The sequence below is a fragment of the Dermacentor silvarum genome, chromosome 10, assembly GCF_013339745.2.
Source record: "Dermacentor silvarum isolate Dsil-2018 chromosome 10, BIME_Dsil_1.4, whole genome shotgun sequence".
NCBI lineage: Eukaryota > Metazoa > Arthropoda > Arachnida > Ixodida > Ixodidae > Dermacentor > Dermacentor silvarum.
The window spans coordinates 60,930,350-60,952,244 of NC_051163.1; the positions used below are offsets into that span (position 1 = coordinate 60,930,350).

The window sequence follows — 21,895 nt, forward strand, 5'->3', positions numbered from 1 at the left end:
TTTCCTGGTGCTCGCATTTGCGAGTATGCTGCCCAGTGCGCGAATGTGGCGATCTGTGCCGTTAAGGAGAAAACCGTAAATAGTAGAGCGTAATTACAACACAACACAATAAAAGAAAATTGCCAGCCACTTCAGCATACGCCATAAGAGAGGGAAGGCGAAAGCCTGTGCGCTCAAGAGGCGTTCACTAAATTACTTGACATTTTCATTTGAATGCGTTGTTTCTTATTACATGCTTTTTCCGACCGAAGGTCGCGGCTTTCGAGTGCCTTAATTGAAACTACCTTAATTAACCTTGCCTTAATTAACTTCGCACTAATTTACACCAAAGGTCGTGGGTTCGACTCCCACCAAAGATCCAGGGTACGACTCCCACTAACGGCTGTGGGTTTGAGTGCCCTAATTAACTCTATAACAATTAACTGTGTCATAATTAACCTCGCCCTATCACCAAAGGTCGTGGTTTTGACTCCTACATAAGCTCGAGGGTTCGAGTGCCTGAATTAACTCTATCTTAACACGATGACCCGCGCACCATCAAAATTGTTGCGCGAGCATTTGCCTATAGGTAAGACACGCTGGTGTAGTAAGTTACTACACCAACTCGGCATCGTGTACGATTTTGCGTCGACGACACGGTTTTCGCTCGAGTACGTTGAGGGTCGACTGATCGATAAGACATATAAGGCTTTCGCCTTTAAAAAACAATGAGACCCAGCTGACCGGTCGTGCTAGCTGAGCTTTCAGGTCGGCCGTCACGGCAGCCGTCCTTCCGCATAGTGCCGGCGCTAACGGTGTGGTCGGAATCGGGAGGCCTACATGTGACTGCAGTGTCTTCACGGAGTGGTCGACCCCGGTACCCCCTCGCCTGTCCAATCCCCCTACACGGGGGTCGCCAAGAAGATAGTACGGGTGTCCTATTGACAAGCCGTAGCTTCCAAGTTTAAAATTCAATGGCATAATTATATGTACGCAGCATCATCTCTGTAGATATGAACAAAGGGACAATCTCAAGTTTTGTTCACAGAAAACCTTCGATTTCCCTAACCATGAATGAAAATAACCAAGTCGCCGCTGGTTCGATCATCTTGAATACCACTGCGATCTCGTACAATCAAGTCTGTATGGGGAGGGGGGGGGATCCAGAACTTACATACGCGAGCACAAGAAAAGGAAACGCACAGGTCAACGCTGGCTGTCCTGTGTGTGTGTGTGTGTGTGTGTGTGTGTGTGGTGTGTGTGTGTGTGTGTGTGTGTGTGTGTGTGTGTGTGTGTGTGTGTGTTGTGTGTGTGTGTGGTGTGTGTGTGTGTGTGTGTGTGTGTGTGTGTGTGTGTGTGTGTGTGTGTGTGTGTGTGTGTGTGTTGTGTGTGTGTGTGTGTGTGTGTGTGTGGTGTGTGTGTGTGTGTGTGTGTGTGTGTGTGTGTGTGTGGTGTGTGTGTGTGTGTGTGTGTGTGTGTGTGTGTGTGTGTGTGTGTGTGTGTGTGTGTGTGTGTGTGTGTGTGTGTGTGTGTGTGTGTGTGTGTGTGTGTGGTGTGTGTGTGTGTGTGTGTGTGTGGTGTGTGTGTGTGTGTGTGTGTGTGTGTGTGTGTGTGTGTGTGGTGTGTGTGTGTGTGTGTGTGTGTGTGTGTGTGTGTGTGTGGTGGTGTGTGTGTGTGTGTGGTGTGGTGTGTGTGTGTGGTGTGTGGTGTGTGTGTGTGTGTGTGTGTGTGTGTGTGTGTGTGTGTGTGTGTGTGTGTGTGGTGTGTGTGTGTGGTGTGTGTGTGTGTGTGTGTGTGTGTGTGTGTGTGTGTTTCTTGTACTCGAGTCTGTAATTGGTGAGACTCCCCTATGCAGTCATCACGCACCAAGTGGTCAAGCAAACAAACCACACTACTCAAATAATACGTCTACTTGACGTACCGTATTCATCATCGAGGATACTGCATTTGTTACGCACATAGCCATAACCATGTCTCAAAAGTTGGTGGCAACAGTATGTTTCAGCCGTGAATAGGTGGTGCCACCACGCACAGTTGCTCACTTTTGAAAATGGTGCGGAAGTCAATGTCCAATGAGATCAATCAGGTTTTCTTAGTTGCAGCGCACGTAACGCAGGCCTTTAGGAACGTTATAGTTAGTAGGATTACTCGGCTTCTGCGCATTTTGAATCCAACCCGGAGAACGCTGCTCTTCTGATAACGCAGAGCATGTTGCAGTACGCTTAAAGTAATCTTTAAAACAGCAAGACTAAAGTGATGTAAAGCCTAACATTATTACTATTTAAACTTACAGGAGCGACAACACATAACTACAACGTAAGGTGTCTTTCTCAACACGATGCCTGGCTTTGAAGTTGCCAGGCGTCATCGAATATTGCAAGTATAGCCCCTGCAAATTGTGTTTACATCAATGCTACTTTCAGACATAGCAGAAAATGAAGAACACATCCAAAGCCCGCGCTAGCTTCTCGATATTTGTGGCAAGAACTACTGATGTGCATTTGTATACTAATGTACTGAAGTGGGAGGTTTAGCTCGGGAACTCCTACATTTAAATATATATTGTCACGTACGAGTTTGTACCGCTCTGAACAAATAGACGTTGGTTGACGAAGAGGCTGAAGTGTCTCGGAGCTCGGTAGATGGTCTTACCCTGGCCACAGAGCTACAACCTTCTAACGGTATATATTGTAAATACATATATTTTCTCCCCATAACATTTTCTTGGAAGTGCGGGGTACTCTCGCCCCAAGCCGGCCCTGGATCTTCGCAGCGGGCCTCACATAGGTTCCGCTGTTATGGCTACTGACGCTGCCTCCAACGCTGACGCTGGCTCCGCCGCTCAGACACCAGCGGACAACATGACCATCTACGCTCATTCAAGCTGTTGAAACCGAAATTACAAGTTGGGACTCCTGCACGCAAAGCCACGTGATCTTTTCGGAAGACCTGTGGGACGTTAAATGGAGGCCAAGCAAGAGTTAGCGTCTCGTGTCCAGACACCAGTCGAATCGTACGTCGCGCATATTCAAGACGTTCTGGCTCCCTGCCGTAAAGCGGACGCGGACATGCTGGAGGCCAATAGGGTTGGACACATCTTGAAGAGCATCGCGGACGATGCGTTCAACCTCCTGCTTTGCAGAAACTGCTCAACGGTTGAATCCATCATAAAGGAATGCCGGAATTTTGAGCAAGCGAAGAGCAAACGCATCGTACAACGCTTCGACCGACTTCTGAATAGGGCTGCCACTTCCTCCTGCAACGACCCTCCGGCATCACATCCGCCTGCCACGCCAAGCTTGACACAGGTCACCCGTCGCGAACTTGGGGCTATGGCTCCAAGTTCTCACTGTCCCCATATGCATGACAACATGAACATCTTGCTCATTCAAGCTGTTGTCGCCAGGAAATTGCAAACATGGACATCCAGTCTGCCGTCCGCCCGCGTCCCACACCTACCGCTCGTGTCATTGCCTCTGCGGCACCTCGCCAGTCGTTCCCGAATTGATATCGGAACCCCTCTGAGTGGCTAACACCGGATGACAGGCCAATTTGCTTTGCTTGCTCCCGGGACGGTCACAACTCCCGCCGCTGCCGTAGTAGCCGCTGGTACTCCTCGTCTCGACCATATTGCCACCTGTAGGTAGAGTGTCGAGGGCAAGAGTGGGTCGAGCCCAAGAGAAGAAGACCGCGCCCCTTCTCTGCTCGAGCCAGACCCGATGGTCGCGTTTTCCAAGAGCCAGCTGTTCTACGGTTTATTAAACCCTCAATACCACTTCTAGACGCTCGTGACGAACTGGTGGAGGTGAAAATCGTCTCGGAGACGGCGATCGCGACTGCCGTCTGGCAGGCGGTGGCAAGCGCTGCTGAGAGAGGTAGTCCTGAATGTCCCGGGGTCGCTGGCCGTATCGGGGCGGCGGCGAGTATGCGGAAAAGCCGCGAATCCCAAGGCGCCGGTATGGGCACTGGCGGTACAAGTGGTCAGCTTCACCGCAGTGGAAGCACAGAGGCCGATGATCGGGTGTGCGCCAAACATCCGACTTCCGAGGGGGCGGGCATTTGTCGTCGACGTAGTGAACTGCTTGCTCCGAACGATGGGCAGATGGAGCGGCATGAACAACGGGCGGCGGTGTGTACCCAGCGTCGTAGTACGGTATCGGCTGCGCCGACTGAACTGACACCGCAGGAGGAGCACGAACGAACAGCGGCGGAGACGAAGCAGGGCGCTTCCGCGTAGGTCGCACGGGGATATTCAGGAGGTACTGCCGCAGCGTTATCAGGAGGCAAGGTGTCACGGAGCGCCTGGTGCAGTTCGTCCTTGATAATGCTTGCTATGAAGCTTACCATAGGGTGCGGTGTTACGGCGGCCTTTTGCAACTCTTCACGCACTACAGAGCGGATGAGTTCTCGCAGACAGTCACCGTTGCTTCCTATGGCCGTGAAAATGTCAGCAGCAGACATGCTGTTTGCTTGCCGCTCATACAGGCTCGAGCGATGCAGAAGCATCTTTTCCATGGTCATGGTCTCGGACAAGAATTCCGCGACCGTCTTCGGAGGGCTCCGTACGAGGCCAGCGAAGAGTTGCTCCTTGACCCCGTGCATCAGATGACGTAACTTCTCCTCCGTCATTCTTGGATCCGCTCATCTGAAGAGGCGTGTCATGTCTTCGACATACGTGGTCACAGTTTCGTTTGGCAACTGCAAGCGTGCTTGAATCGCTCGTTCCACTCGTTCGTGGCGATCAGCACTGGTGTATGTCTCCAAAAGCTGACGACAAAACTCGCGCCACGACGTCAGTTGCTCCTCGCGGTTCTGAAACCACGTACGCGCCCCATCCTCCAGGTAGAAGTAGACGTGTCTGAGTTTTTCCGTGTCGTTCTATTCGTTTACGGAGGCCACGCGCTCGAAGTCGACCATCCAGTCTTCGACGTCTTCGAACACTGTGCCATGAAACGTCTTCGGGATCCGTGGGCTCTCAAGTCTAACAGTTCGACATCGTGCTTCCCGTACCGGTTGGGGTGGTTTGAAGGGAAGCGCTGGTCATACCGGTTGATGTGGTGGGAACCGTAGCGTCGACCACTTCGGGGGACAGTCCCCTGATCCTGCGGCTGGCCCAATGCACGGGAGTGTCGGCAGGCACTGGATTCGTAGCGCGGATCCTTGGAGGGGTCTGCAACATCCGTGAGGACGCATACCCCGCACCTCCACCAGTTTGTCACGAGCCTCTAGAAGTGGTCTTCAGGATTTAATAAACCGTAGAGCAGCTGGCTCTTGGAAAACGCGACCGTCGGGGCTGGCTCGAGCAAAGAAGGGGCGCGCGGTCTTCTTTCTTCTCTTGGGCTCGATCCACTCTTGCCCTCGACCCACATTTACAGGTGGCATATGCTGATCGCCGCTTCGACCGAGACCCTCGGTTTCTGTCACCCCTTTCTGAATCATACCATGCCGGCCTTCCCTCTCGGGTAAACACCACTAGCCACTCGCCCTCGCCGTACCGCCGTCAGTCCCGTTCGCCTACACCTCGACGTCCCTCGTCCCCGTCCTACGGCCCGTACGCGGGCCGCTTCTCGGGAAACTAAGCAATGCAGCCCCCGGAGGTGAGGCTACGTTGACGACTCGGACTGTAAAACCTCTGCTGATCCCTGCTGACCCCTGGTGCTCGACCGAACCTTGTTACCTTGTTGAATTTTTGTTGATGATGTACCCGTTCAAGCCCTCATCGATACTGGCGCTCAGGTGTCGGTTATGCGATCGGATCTTCGTAGCCGTCTCCGTAAAGTCCTGACACCTGCATAGTCGCCTGCCGTCCGAGTGGCTAATGGCAGTAAAACAGCCGTGATGGGAATGTGCGCCGCCCGTGTTACCATTGACGGTCGTCCAGTGTTAGTCCTGTTCACTGTACTGGCCGAGTGTCCCTCCCCACGAAGTGATTCTTGTAATCGACTTCCCGACTGCTCATTCAGCGCTTATTGACTGTGCAACCGGCACCCTTCGCCTTGAACTTCCCCATTACTTTGCCGACCCGACCGACGACCACATGTCCCGACTTCGTTCTGCTGAGTTTGTTCGACTGCAACCTGATTCTGCGACCTACGTCCTCATGTCACGACCTACGTCCTCATGTCCTCATGTCAAGTAATTTAATGAATGTCTCTTGAGCGCGCAGGCTTTCGCCTTCATCCTCTACGGCGTATACAATAGTGACTAAATTGTGATAAGGTTTGTACCACTTAAAAGAAGCGAAAATTTTGTAATTGTAGGAGGTAGGGTAAGGCAGGGGGGGGGGAGGGGGAGGGGGTTAGTATCAATAATATTTTAGGCAAAAATTTCAGGTTTGCCAAATTAAAAAAAAAACTTGTGTATCGAATTTACAAATATAACTCATCAGTAAATAAGATGCATCAAAAAAATTTTAACTGCACCACGTAATATACTTATGAAGGACAAAGGTATGTGTCACATAGCGCTTTTAGATCTACTAGGATGCATGCAAAACTTTTACAAGAAACAATTGTGAGCATTTCCCGTGAGCTTTATATTCCTAAATCACACGAGTTTGCTTGAGATGCCCTGAGAAATCCATTCTGCATGCGATACGTCTACCTAGAGCAAAGTTACGGATTTGCAAACATCATGTTTCTATAATGCGGAAACGTCGATTTCGGCAAGTAACGTTAAAAAAATCGATCTCCTAAGTAGAATTTAAGCTTCTCTCAGTTGCCAGAGTTGAACTCTCTCTCTCTGGAATGCAATAGATCTCATTAAAATTATTCTAGCGATTGTGCCATAAGCATTTATGTGCTTTACATATGTGTGAATAAAGACATCGGAGTTGGCCCCAAGCTAAAACTCGCTTGTAATGATCTGTTTTCGATAAAGTGAACATGTTGGCTACTTAAGAAACCAGGCAAGAATAAGAGGACGACATTGAACTCATGGTGCACACCCCACCGTGCTGTTCATGTGTTCCTGTTCTTTTAATATTTCTGCGCTAAAATGTTGTTTAAGTACGTTTCCAACCCGCCCATTACACAGCTGTACTTCAGCAGTCCAGCCACGTGTCAATTGTGCATGCCAAGATAACACATTGTAATAAACATCAGCAAAAATACTGACGCATTATCATTTTTCACATATCATAGCCATTGCTGAATACCAGTTCAAAAATGACTCTTTTGCACCATGTTTGTTCTAGGGGAAAAAAACTACTAACTTCTGAATGCTTACTTCCGTCTTGTATGGAATTTTGCTCTTTCTCTTGTTTTAACAGACGATCAGAAGTTAGGTTAGAATAGGTTGCGTTGTGTTCTTCAGGTTCTTTTACGCTAATTAGCGTATGGCGCTATTCTGATGTTCTCAGCTGCTAATCATATGCGAGTATTACATTAAGGCGTTAAAATAAATTGAGATCTTACGTGTGAGAACCACCATCTGGTTATGAGGCACGCCGTAGTGAGGGACTCAGGAGTAATTTTGACCACCTTGTCTTACTTAACGCGCACCTATGTCTAAGTATACACGTTTTTTTTTTTTTTGGGGGGGGGGGGGGGGGGGGGGGGGGGGTTTAGCCACCTTTATAATGCGGCCCCTGCGGCCGATCGAACCCGTGTCCTTGAGCTCAGCTGCGCCACGCCATAGGCACTGGGCTATGCCACGGAGCGATTTTTTATGGTTATAGGTCTTTTTGCGGCATCTTATATGGTTAAGGGTTAAACGCGGCCACGTCATGATTCTAGTTAAGTATACAAGTTTAGGTTCTTTTTTAAATATACACTGCATATAAAATATTCCGAGTTCCGGTTTATAATAAGCATACGTTCAGACAATAAAGTCCACAAAAACCTCCGAATTATTAGCCTGTTATGGCACCGCCATCTTCCTAATGATGCGACCTTGCGTTCAACAACAGAACGCGACAGCTTGAAAACCATCATGACGAGTCATAGCGAAGTACTTGCATTTGGCCAGGCTATCTAGTTTAGACTAGCGCTTTCAGACAAATCAATTCGGCGTGCTGGAAATTTAATTATATTTACTTTTCTCTGAGAGAGCTAGCCTACCAAACTGGCCTAATCTGGTATTGCGCTACGACCCTCCAGGTCGACTTCGTGCCATGGGCTTTCTGCTGATGTACACAAGTCGCAGGTTTCAATCCCGGTTACAGCGGCCGCATTCCGATGGCGACCAAATGAGAAAAAAAAACTCGTTAACTGTACTTTGGGTGCACGTTGGGCAAACCCGGGTGGTCAAAATTAGTCTTGAGCCATGCACTACCACGTCCTTCATAACCTACCCTGCAGTTTCAAGAGGTCTTTATTTTTTTTTACTCTGTGACCTTTAAATATACAAGAGGCTGTTCCCGAAATATGATGATCCATACAAAGCTGTTTTATATTACCTTTGACAGGTCGTGTCTTCGCACTCGGTATTTCCTGCATTGGAAGCAACCACGGAACTGGTAGCTACCGCCGTCGCCGCCTGCGAACATTTTAGCCGAACAATGTCAGCCAACTTCGCACCGTTGATGCAGCTACATGCGAATAACGTACCGAGACCCCTCGAACATGATATTGTGCATTGCTATTAAACGCACACTAAGTAGAAACAATCAATTCGTTTGCACCGATAAGAAGTTTCTCAAAACTATTTTTTTATATTTCGCGGAAGTGAACAATAAAGGCGAAATTTTCACTTTCTGATCATTCCTTGAATTTCGCAGTGAAATTACAGCGCCATTAGTTCAGTTTGAAGTCACTGATTTCAATGTTGTTTGTGTTTTTTATGCGAATGTAATCTACCAATACAGCACTGCTTATTTTGTGTCTTTAGTGTTGCTGTATTCCATTCAAGGTTACATTGTAAGTAATTAACTTAAATATTTATCTCATATGTAGTAAAATTTGGTTAACTGCATGCAAGTCTAGACTGCTGTCATTACGGAAGAGAAGAAAAACCCATGTTTTGGTAGGAGAAATATCAGTGAATCGAACGTCGAAAACAGAAACTAAAAAACTTCACTTGACAAAGCTGCCCAGCTTTGTCTCGTCGTAGTGCGTATGTACCGTGCTTACTTGCACCAATCAAACATGCCAACCAATCAAACATGCACCAACTACCACCTATCTCTACGTTGCTAACAACCGTAAAGTGAGTTTCGAATACAGTCAAATGCCTTTATAACGAACTCTTGGAACCTCCAAAATCGTTATACAGGTCATCATTGCCATCATCGTCATCACCAGCCTCTTTTTTTGTCCACTGCAGGACGAAGGCCTCTCCATGCGATCTCCTATTACCCCTCTCTTGCGCTAGCTAATTCCAACTTGCACCTGCAAGTTGCCTGATTTTATCACCGCACCTAATCTTCTGCCGTCCTCGACTCCGCTTCTCTTTCACCGGCACCCATTATGCAACTCTAATGGTCGACCGGTTATCTGCCCTACGTAATACAAGGTCTGCCCAGATGCATTTTATTTTTGTTAATGTCAACTAGAATATCGGCTACCCTTGTTTGCTCTCTGCTCCCAGGTCACTTACATGTTAAACATGTCCATTCATTGTAAGGATCACGCCTCGTAACGCTCTTTATAGATACGCTAAGCGCGTTCGGCAAAATATGTTTTTGGAATGGATTCGAGAGATGCTTAGTGAAATAAGTCAATTTTCTTCTGAAAGCTTAATTCGGACGGAATGTGCCACTGTCAGCCGATGTTATGGAAACGACGTTCGCGGCAACTCGGCGGCGAAATCCGTATGTGACAAAAGCTACAGCGGTAGAGTGTCGAATGGCGCTATTGGCTGCACCGTCTAAATTCTTGGTTAGTCTTAAGGTTCAATGCGGCCTTCGTCGAACTTCGCCTCCCCCCCCCCCTTCTTTGGTGCCCTTGGCGATCCGAACAGTTCATCACGTCAGCGAAAAGGAGGAAGCGTGCGGAGGGGGGGGGGGGGGGGGGGGGGGGGGTTAACATAGCTAGTGATATCCAGACTCTCCCACATCGTGGCGATTCTTATGTGCACCGCCACGCTGTGGCGGCTCCGCTACGTGCATTCGTTGTAAAGTAACTAAACAGTCACCAGAGTCTCCATTATTCCTTCTTTGCGCAGCCATATTCGTTGTAAGGGTCTTCGCAGTAGAGGCGCTCGCAATGGCAGATAGTAATTTGGCGAAAACATACGAAATCTATCTTTATACAGGCCATATTTTTTGGTTGAGGCGTTCAAATGTTCTGCGACATGAAAGAAATTCTAAAATGTACCATCAACATGCCTAACGCTCCAACGTTTCGCCTTCATCTCTGTGTTTAGGGCAAGAAAAGTAGCTTTACAGGGAAGCTGTCTATGGCTAAGGTTCTATGCATTTTTCGCGTCCATCAACAGATCTACGTGTGCAGAAACTCAGCTCCCGAATTTGATGCAAAATCGTTTCATTCCGTGTGAGAGCTTATATGTCTCATCACTTGGACATGCATTTTCAGTCGATTAGATGTCAATAGGCACCGTTTTCAAAACAAGTAGACTCATGTAGATAACAAGGGTTTTTCAAAGATTTGCCGCTGCGCGACCCACGTCGGCCATGTGTGTACGCTCGCACCGCCCTCCCTTTGTCGTCGTTCCAAGTGCTTGCGTGCCTATAGTTTCCTTCCGCCCTCCCGGCGTGGCGGTCCCGTCGCGCGTGTCTAGTTTTATCCGGCTCCCCCAGATGGCGGTAGCCTTACACATGAATTAGGGTTCCTCGATGCGTGCGCCCCCCTCCGCCGCCGTGGAGGGTGGAGTCATTCTGTGAAGGGGTGAATGCCGCCTTTCGACCGGCGGCCGCCATTGCGCTCCCCACGCATCGTCGCGCCTGGTTGAGTGAGACACGTGTGCGGCGTCTTCTAGGGCAAAATGCCCAGGTGTTGCGTACCACAGTGCACAAACCATTCGCGAAATGGCTGGAAGATGTTCCGAAAGATCCGAAGAGGCGACTCCTGTGGCTGGTAAAGATCAGGCGCGACAAGTGGCAACCCACGGACCGTTCCTGTTTGTGCAGCGTATACGTTATTGCCTTTCTGTGTTTGGGGAGTTGAAGCTGTGCGACACTGGCACTTTTGATCGCGATCGAGCCTTATACGGATCGAATTTCTCGATCGTCATCAGCTCCCTTGCCCAAGCTGCAGAAGGAACCCGATCATTGTTGAGAAATCAGATCCCGATCGGGCTTAATCGTAATCACCAGTGCACCGTGTGTAATAGTTCATTTGCACGCTATTTCCCGTAGCGTTTGTCCGTCTTGTAGTCTTCATATCTGGCATGTAAACGTGCCTGTTTAACTCGTTCGTTTCTGGATAGCACAAAATGCGTTGTTCTTAAACGCTTGTTGTGCATGAGCTGCAAGTGCGTAAAGATCTGTGCCTACGTTGTGCGCTTTTAAATGCGAAGCATTTCTTAGCGCACTTCGGCGACATTGAGCATATCTATTTATCCATCTATCCATCTATCTATCTATCTAGCCGCCTACGACTTTGGGCTCTCCTGGCCGTTTCGTTAACGGGATGTATACGAAAATTGGTATGCCACAACATGACCGCATGACGAACATAAATGACAGGCCATAACATGAAAATCAAAGCATGAATGTCATGAGCGGCATGATTTACGTGCGACGGTCTTGGTGCTCTCCTAGCCCTTTCGTTAATGGGATGTATGCTAAAACTGGTATGGCACAACATGACTGCATGACGAACATAAATGACAGGTCATAACATGAAAATCATGACATGCATGTCATGAGCGGAATGATTTACGTGTCACGGTCTTGGTGCTTCCCTGGTCGTTTCGTTAATGGGATGAATACGAAAATTGGTATGCCACAAGATGACTGCATGACGAACATAAATGACAGGTTATAACATGAAAATCAAAGCATGAATGTCATGAGCGGCATGATTTGCGTGCCACGGTCTTGGTACTCTTGCGGACGTTTCGCTAACTTGATATATACCAAAATTGGTATGACGAGACAACAATGTCTGACGACCATGGGTGACACGTTCTAATAACATGAAAATCGTGACATGCATGTCGCGCCAGCTCGAAGCCACGAGAATCAGTGGGAGTGGAAGCAAGACATGCGCTGCAGTTAATTTGCAGTGAGTTGTAGCGCTTGTTCTTGAAAAAATTCTCAACCAAATAAACAATCTACGACATGAGAAATCGCTATGTATTGAATGCATTTTATTTCCTCTACGTTGAGAAGCCGTGTGGCCGCTTTATTTTAAAGATATCGATGACCGGCTGCTTTATAACAGTTACCGGTTTAAGCTATATTGCTGCGGAAAACATGCTCAACAAGGTTCCATAGTCAATGCCTGCATGAGAGCCATGATTTAATGCCACAAAAGCCATATGTAGAGCACCAAATCATCTGACATGTATTCAACAATTTTTACCCATCTGCACATTTACAGGACGGTAAACGAAATAAAAAAATTCAGAATACCCTGCGTTGCAGCATGCAGTCCATAAATGGGGTAGCTGATGACTGATTCGAAAACACGGATGTTTTTTACAATTTTGTTGAAGGCACAAAACACACACAACGAAATGCGATAGGAATCGCGCGCGCGCGCGCGATTGTGTGTGTGTTTTGCACGTTTAACCAATATATAGCCCAACAAGACGCTATCTTAAGGTGTTTACGCAGCTGGCGTGTATGGTAGCCTTCCGCTGCCAGCGAGACCGGCTGCAAATTCCGCTCTAAAAATAAAGATTACAGAACGTAAATCGGAGACCTTCACGCTGCCGATGCGAAAACTTTGTGTTCTCGTCATATCGTTGAAGTACCACACGTTTTACATAACGAAGTCTACGTGCAGCTGCGCAAAGTACCGCTTGCTGCCTATCCTGGCTATAGGCTGCCTGCGGAGAGGGCATCATAATGGCGGACGCCGTAGCAGACGACGCGGTTGTCTCCACCCTCCACGGCGGCGGAGGGGGGCGCACGCATCGAGGCACCCTAACACGAATGTTTGCCGCCGATCAAAATAAAAGTGTGTGTGCTTGTGTCTCTTCTTTCGGATGACCGCCATCTCCGTTCAAGGTAAATAAAGTTTGCTCATACCTTAGCTCTAAATTCTCTGTCACCTCTATGTCGGGTGCTAAACTGATTCGCTGGTAACCCACCTTCACAGCAGTGGAATGGCGATTTTCTACTTCAAGAAACATGAGGCAACAGTCGCTTGGTCAACGCACATGGAGATACTGCTTTCAGCGTCTATCCGCTGTATGAAAAACAAAGTTTCTTTTTCACGGCACTATAACATAAAAGTCGGTGTCGAGAACCGACTTGATGAGCGGTTATGACTCACGAACATAAACAATTATAAGACACCCGCCTTGTTCCCTTGCGCACCTCAGCGCCACAGCCATGTAACTTTTGCTAAACTTTCCTCGACAGTCCACTTGTTTGCATGGCTAATGGGAAATCTTGGAGGTACGCGCCTAATGCGAGACAGTTCTTCGCTGTAAACCCATAGAGGCCAACAAAAGTCTGGAGACCACCGATGCCAGGAAAACAAAAAATAATCATTCGCACATTAGGTATGCTGGCTACAACCAATGGCACAGCCTATACGCGCGCCTGTTCGACCAATGTATTGCACTGGTACGTTGCAGGGTTGAGCTAGTCGAAATTAAAGCTTTTTGTGCTGATGCCATGGTCTCTGATGTTTGTTCCCCACTGTACGCCTGAATACAGGAGCAGTGTGCCCAATCAGCACTCGGCTTGCCCACGTGGTATTCCCGACCACGACTGCAACATACCGAAGTTGGCGGTGTGCAAACACGCTGCAGTGTGTTAATAACCCCGCTTGGTCGAAATTAATTTAGAGGTCATCACCATACGGACTAGCTTAGTGCAGCGCTGCTCTCTGGGACGTTGAGACACTGAAACGGTTGATCGACAGGCAAGTGAACAATTGAATAAATCGATGAACTAATCAATCAAATATCCAATAAATGAAGTGATCGAATAGGTGAAGTTATTGTTCATTTCTCTATTTTACACTTCCTTGGCAGCTACGCGCGCGATAATCTTTTTTGAAACCGTGTCGCCAAGGGTGGTTCCAGCAAGGAAGTACAGAAGAGCTTTTAGGACAACAGTATGTACGTTATCTACATATAGAAAATAGAGAAGACTATTTAGGACAACAATATGTTCATTGTCTACATATCGTGCATAAATCAGGCTTGTGTTGACAAGAAAATGGCATAATAATCACATAACGCCCTAGAACATTGTAATAAGTTTGAAGAAAGCATTCGACCATATAGCTATACAGAGCAAGGAACAGTCACAATAAGGTGACGCATTGCGCAATATCAATATCCTGTTGGGTAGTCTCTGAAACTTGGGCGTACAAATTTACAAGGAATCAATCAGTACCGGTGCCTCCGATGTCGACGAGCCCGCCGTGTCAGCAGCGCCATTCGATGCGTGCGTGCGGTCGTCGTCAGGACTGTGTACCGCCTCTGCGCCGTCAAGCCGCCGACGTTGCGTAGCAGCGGTTCGCGGGGCACCTCCCAGCCTGTCGACGCTGACGTCTGCTACGTGGTGCTGGTCGTCGCGGGCCACGACGACCACGACGATGACGACGACGACGACGACGAAGACAACAAATTCGACGACGGGTCCGGCTTCCGGCCCTGGCTTGTGCCTGCGCAAGAGGAAACAATGATGATGGTGTTGTGCGTAGCGCTAATAGGAACGCATGCTGTAAAAAAATATTCTGGAATTTTATGTGCCAGAACCACGATCCTATGATGAACCGCGCCACAGTGGCGAACTCCGGATTAATTTTGACCACCGGGGGGTCTTTAACGTGCACCCAATGCACGGTACACGGGTGGTTTTGTTGGACGCGTCGGCGCCTACGAGCGACAGCGCTCCTGGCATGCCACAAACGCAGGCAGGCTAACCAAGGGCGCTATAACGTAAAATGATTCCAAACTGTTTTGATTCCAATTTCTGCAATCAACCTCCACGATTGGTCAAAACATTTTCGGGCAACTCTCAACTTTGCCTGCCTGTGACACGACGTCATGAAAACCGCGATAGCTCCCCATCCGATATAACGTGTGCACACTGATTATGCATGATTAAACCGCACAAAAAAATAATAATTCCTGATTTAACGCCTTTCCGCCCTCTTCTATTGGTCCAATGTTTTCTGGCTACGCCCACTTCGCCTGTCTGTCACGCGACCTCAAAAAACCGCGAGAACGCACCACATCAAAGTGACGTGTACGCGAAAAAAAATGCATTAGTATGCCCAACCAAACTGAAAATTTTTCTGAATAGCCACAGATTGCCCCGTTCCGAAAGGAATAGAAGATGGCTGCAAGCCTATCGCTCAGGCCCTCGCTACTCGCACCTGCCGGTGAGCATGTATTTATCGCATGATAAACCTTTTTGCGTGGCAGTAAAACGTTATCGAGCCCTTTAGGCATGCATACGACATCGCTCTGCCAACTCTTCCTTGCTGAGGATCCGTTTTAGCAGCATTCTTATCCTTCCGTTGCACGCCGCCGCGATTTTCGACCAGCCACCGGAAACTAAGTAAGGCGAAGCGGACCAATCGGAGAAGCCGGCACCACCCTCTTCATGCGGTTATCTATTTTCACTGTGCTGGTTCGGCCCCATCGAAACCCTCTCCACTAGAGCGTACTCCTCCTGTCAGCCATTTAGATAAGAAAAACCGCTTAGTGTAGACAATGTTAGGGGTTTTGAAAGCGAACAAAGGTGACCTCCTATAAACAAGGAGAGTATTTGATTGGGCTGTTCAGACAACGCTGCGGGTCACCGCCCGATGCTTGCGTCGGTGTTTACGTAAATTTGACGTCAGGAGTTTGGAATCAAAACAGTTTGGAATGATTTTACGTTATAGCACGCCAAGGTTGGCACTGTGCCAAGAACGCTGCTGCTTGCCGAGCCGAACGCGTTGAAGGCTAGCCGCTCGATATTAATCGGCCAGCTTCGCTGTGTCTTGAGCTTTGCGCGGCCTAGTGCAAGCTTTCGCCTTTTTTTTCTCTCTCTCTCTCCAGGGCTCAGCGCGCCGCGGAGAGAAGAGAGGCAGGGTCGGAAAGGGAGAGAACTGGCGAGGAGAAGACCGCGTGCGCATGCACGCGGTCTCCTCCTCCTCCTCCGGGTTGCCATGGCTACGGCGTGGCAGTTTCTTGACACGCACCACAAATTACGGCTGACATAAACAGCTTCGCTGTTAAAAAATAACGCCAGTGAGGAGCCGGGCAGCCGTATGATGCACGCATCGGCGCGTCATGGAAATCGCAGGCCGTGCGTAAGCTTTGCGGTGGCGCCGATACGTGCCGCAGGGGGTTCGTACGAAAGCTCAAGAGAAGAGTCCAGCTACAGTACACGCTCATTCATAAGGAGTCTCGACGCTGGCAATACGTTGTTTCGCTATATTGCTTTAATTCTAAGCGCATTAGCGCCAACAATCATACAATGGGTTCTGTCAATTTTCTTGACCGTTTTTCAGTTCGGTCAGCGTGGAGCTTCGTTTGCTGGGACTGCGTATCCCGAAAACATGTTCTATTATCGCTAATATCTTCGGCACCGTACCTCCTGCGCGGATTACTTTGATACAGTTGACCCGAGCCCACGGGGGTTGGACCCTCCCACGTGTAGCCGTGCGTGGCTTAGCCGTGTCTGGGGAAAGGGGGATCCTGGAGGTTGAGCCGATGCCGGGTGTTCGGACCTTTAAGGCCCCCCGGCGGAGGCAACACACCTCTTCGGCCTCTGCTTCACATAGACGGCACCCCCGGGCTGACCCACCCGGGGGAAATCGGTAGTCGCCTTTTCCTGTCCTTCTCTTCAATCTTGGTCTTTCTCTCTCACTTTCAATCTATCCTGTCTTCTTTTCTCTTCCATTTACTTCCAGCATTCCAGGCGGCGAGGGTTAACCTTGTGTGTTATAACCACCCTTGGTTATACGTATTTGGTTATAGCGGGTACGTACAGCTGGCGTTTGTGGGACTTGTGTTTACAGGTCCTACATCGTCCCCTTGTTGGGCTCCATGGTGGGTGGCTGGCGTTCCTGCCGAAAAATTATTATTTTTGATGGCTTTTTCTTTCCCTGCATTACCTGATCGCCCCCTTAAGCGGGGGCGCACCGAAGATGTATTCAAATTTTTTGGCCGGCAAACTGAAAATTTCCCTCGATTCCACGTAATCCATTGTGAAAAACCCGAAAAGGCGGTGAGAACGATCTCACCTTTTCTTGTTTCAAAATGCCTGACAGAGACAATAGGGGCCGGCTACAAAGCTACTAAATTGGCTAGCGGCGACCTTCTTCTTGAACTCCGAGATACCAAACAACATGAGAAACTGGAGAACCTCGTATCAATTGGAGACTTTCTTGTCACTGTGACCCCACACCGCACTATGAACACCAGTCGTGGTGTTGTTTCGGATGATGATTTGATGGAGCTAAGTGAGGCAGAACTATTAGAGGGATGGAGTGACCAAAATGTGATCAATGTCAGAAGAATCAAGATGAGGCGTGACGGAAAAGAAATTCTGACCAAGCATCTCATTCTAACCTTCGGCTCAAGTGTACTGCCCGAGACTATCGAGGCAGGCTACATAAAGCTCAGAGTCAGGCCGTATATCCCTAATCCCCTGCGATGTTTCAAATGCCAGAGGTTTGGCCATAGCTCACAGAGCTGTCGAGGTCGAACTACTTGTGCCAAATGCAGTGCTTCTGAACACACATCTGAGTCGTGCAACAATACTCCACATTGTGTAAACTGTGATGGCGAGCATGCCGCATACTCGCGGTCCTGCCCATCCTGGAAAAAAGAAAAGGAAATTGTCACGATTAAAGTTAAACAAAATATTTCGTTCAAAGAGGCACGAAGGCAGGTGTCCTACCTCCCAAAAACCAGCTTTGCCGATGTGACGCGTCAGGGGGCAGCGTCGCAGCGGCTTCCGGCTGCCGTCCGGCCCACACGTAGTGAGCCGGCGGTGAAGCCATCTGCCCCCTCGGCGGCTGCAGCTAGCACTGCTCCGCCATCCCAGAAGGGGCCATCGACCTCCGGGCTGGTGGCCTCCAAGGTCTCGTCCCTCGAGACGAGGCCTTCACCGCGAACAAACCGTTCTCAAGAGCGGGTGTCCAGCGCTCCGCAAGAGCCGATGGATACATCTTCCAGCCAGACGGCGCAGCCAGCGCCAAAGGAGCGGCGAGAATCCCTCGACCGCTCCAAAAAAGAAAAAGCCCGCATCACAGGGCCCGACAAGGGCTCTGTAAGTTAAGTTAGTGTTTTCACACGAGACACACAGCACAAACATTGTCTGCAACATGAACACACAGATACTACAGTAGAACGTCAGAGGATTACTTCGTAATCTCGACGACATCACAGAACTCATACATAAATTTAATCCGAAGGTGCTGTGTGTCCAAGAAACACACTTAAAGCCTAACCAGTCCAACTTTCTGAAGCAATGTGCCATTTTCCTGCCTCGTCCGGAGGTGTAGCCATAGTTGTAAATAAGTCTATTGCCTGCCAACAGTTTGCCCTACACACGCCTCTCGAGGCTGTATCCGTGCGAGCAATTTTATTCAACAAGCTTATAACCATTTGCTCCATTTACATACCACCCAACCATCACCTGAGTAAAACGGAATTTTACAGCCTCATCGACCAGCTCCCAGAACCATACATTATCACTGGTGATTTTAATGCTCATCATACTCTTTGGGGAGACTCGCGATGCGACGCGAGAGGTCGGCTCATCGAAAACTTCCTTGTTAACTCCGGTGCGTGCCTGTTCAATAAGAAGGAACCAACATATTACAATATCCATCATAGTTCATATTCATCAATAGACCTGTCAATTGGCTCTGCCTCACTTTTCCCTGATTTAGATTGGCATGTAATTAAAAACCCATTCGGAAGTGATCATTTCCCAGTAACCCTAAACTTAGTAACCGAACATGACTCTCTTCCCCATGTCCCTCGCTGGAAACTGGCCTCAGCTAACTGGGAATGCTTTAGGGAATCCACGTACTTATCACAAGATTTTATAAATAATTTTACTATAGATCATGCCGTATCATATTTTACTGCTTTTATCATTGACGCCGCTGAGAAGTTCATTCCTCAAACAAGTGGCACTTCATTCAAAAGACGGGTCCCCTGGTGGAATAACGATTGTAGACAGGCACGAAGGAAACAAAATAAAGCTTGGGGCAAACTACGTGAATGTCCTACGGCTGAAAACCTAACAGAATTTAAACATGTTAAGTCCCAGGGAAGAAGGACGCGAAGACAGGCTAAGAGGGCAAGTTGGGAGAGGTTTCTCTCAGGTATCAATTCGTATACTCAAGAGGCAAAAGTATGGGACAGGCTAATGAGGCTAAAGGGAAAAGAAATCCATCCGTTGCCGCTAGTGAACGACGAAGCGAACAGCTTGGAAGGCCAAGCTGACGCTCTTGGCGAACACTTCGAGCGCGTGTCCAGTTCGAATAATTATTCTGACGCATTTCTTAAGCACAAACAAATCGCAGAACGCAAGGCTATTGACCGTAAATGCAGACAGAATGAACCCTACAACATGCCATTTAACATCGCCGAATTGAGAGCCTCCTTGACTGCCTGTCGGAGCTCTGCACCTGGACCCGACAGGATCATGTACGACATGATTAAACACATTCACAGTGATACTCAAATAACGCTACTCGCACTTTTCAATGCTATATGGGCTGCCGGATACCTACCTACTGCATGGAAAGAATCCCTTGTCGTTCCGATTTTAAAACAAGGTAAAGACCCCACATTAGTAACAAGTTACCGCCCAATAGCCCTCACAAGTTGTATCTGCAAACTCTTTGAAAAAATGATAAACCGTCGCCTTTTACACTTCCTTGAGTCAAACAAAATTCTTGATCCATATCAGTGGGGCTTCAGAGAAGGACGGTCTACAACCGACCATCTCGTGCGCATCGAAGCAAACATTCGTGATGCTTTCATACATAAACAATACTTCTTATCCGTGTTCCTCGATATGGAAAAGGCGTACGATACGACCTGGCGTTACGGAATCCTACGCGATCTGTCGGCAGTGGGCATCCGCGGTAATATGTTAACCATTATTGAAAGCTACCTACACAACCGCACATTCCGGGTTAAAATAGGTAATGCACTGTCGCGTCCATTTATACAGGAAACAGGTGTACCCCAGTGTCATGAGCCAATAAAGGAAGAAAGAAAGAAGAAGAAAAAGAAGAAGATAAAAATAGAACAAGAAGACACGAGGAGTCAGTGGGAGAAATAAAGAAGAAAGAAGTTATAAAATAAGAGCGGCCGAACAAAAAGAATACATTATGAAAGCAGAAGAAGAAGCGCAAAAGTGCACGCGCAGCTACGTGACCAATGGGATAAGGGACACGTAGCTGAAGAGAGCAGCCCAGCTACGCTCTAGGACGACGAGGGGCAGAAGGAGCTGGAGGCCGAACAGGACGGGTGGATCGCGGAGACGGCGGCAACCCAGTGGAAGCTGTTCTTCGGCTGCCGCGGCCACGACCCGCGAGCTGAGTGGACGTTCCACCGGAAGCCGCAGCTACAGGCTGACGGCACCGCTTCCCGGATTCCCTGCGGCTACGATCCGCAGGCTAGCGGAGTCGATCGGGCGATCCAGGCGCCTCGGTCACCCCACCGTCCTGACCCCCGAACCAGGCCAACCGTGGACCGAACGTCGGACACAGCGACTTCGAGTCTACGACGCATCGACGGGCCCAACGACGTGTCGCCGGAAGCCGCGACGACGAGGTGACGTGGCCTCTTCGATGGACTTAATGTAAATATTTTGGACTTAGGAATTATATTATCTGATGACTTTGGGGATTTTCTAGATTTAACTCGTGTTGTAAATGGTTTGTTTTGTGCTGTTTTCTTTGTCGCTTGTTTTTTTCAATTATAAATGTTTGTCTTAAACGAGCGACTTGTCCCTGTCTGTCTTTAGTCCACCGAAAGTCGTGACACCCAGGGAGGCGTGCTCAGCTGCACACTGTTTATCGTGAAGATGAACACACTTCGTGCCTCATTACCACCGGCTATTTTTTATTCTGTCTACGTGGACGATATACAAATGGGCTTCAAGTCCTGTAACCTGACCGTGTGCGAGAGACAGGTACAGCAGGGGTTGAACAAAGTGTCTAAGTGGGCAGACGAAAACGGTTTCAAAGTTAACCCCCACAAAAGTTCCTGTGTTCTTTTCACAAGAAAGAGAGGCCTGATTCCAGATCCTTGTGTAGGACTGTGTGGACAGCAAATACCTGTGAACAAAGACCACAAGTTTTTAGGCATTATACTTGACTCTAAGCTAACTTTCATCCCACACATCAAATATCTCAAAGCAAAATGCCTAAAAACAATGAACCTAATGAAGATTATATCTCACACAACATGGGGCAGCGACAGGAAGTGTCTATTGAACCTTTATAAGAGTCTGATTCGTTCACGACTAGATTATGGGGCTGTAGTATATCACTCTGCCGCCCCAAGCGCACTAAAGATGCTAGATCCCGTTCACCATCTAGGTATCCGACTGGCCACAGGCGCTTTCAGAACAAGCCCTATTGAAAGCTTATATGTAGAATCGAATGAATGGTCACTCCATCTGCAGAGATCATACACCAGTTTCACATATTTCCTCAAAGTACACTCTAATCATGAACATCCGTGTTCTAAGACCGTTAACGATTTGACGTGTACTACACTTTTTCATAATCGACCCTCTGTGAGACGGCCTTTTTCACTGCGTGTGAGGGAGCTTAGCGTTGAAATGGATGTCCCACTCCTCGAACATCGCATAATGCCTCCAGCTAAACTGCCACCTCCTTGGGAGTGGCAGGTG

The 21,895-nt window shown here is 48.5% G+C and overlaps 1 protein-coding gene across 1 annotated transcript in view; it reads right to left on the minus strand.

The window, feature by feature from the left end:
• The window catches only part of LOC119465773 (probable serine carboxypeptidase CPVL), a 107,717-nt gene that overhangs the window by 76,248 nt on the left and 9,574 nt on the right, over window positions 1-21,895 (minus strand). Inside the window, exons 3-4 of the mRNA XM_049657917.1 lie at window positions 14,402-14,672; window positions 8,378-8,457 (exon numbers count right to left, since the gene is read on the minus strand). Coding sequence (XP_049513874.1) covers window positions 8,378-8,457; window positions 14,402-14,672 — 351 coding nt within the window. The remainder of the gene's footprint in view (window positions 1-8,377; window positions 8,458-14,401; window positions 14,673-21,895) is intronic.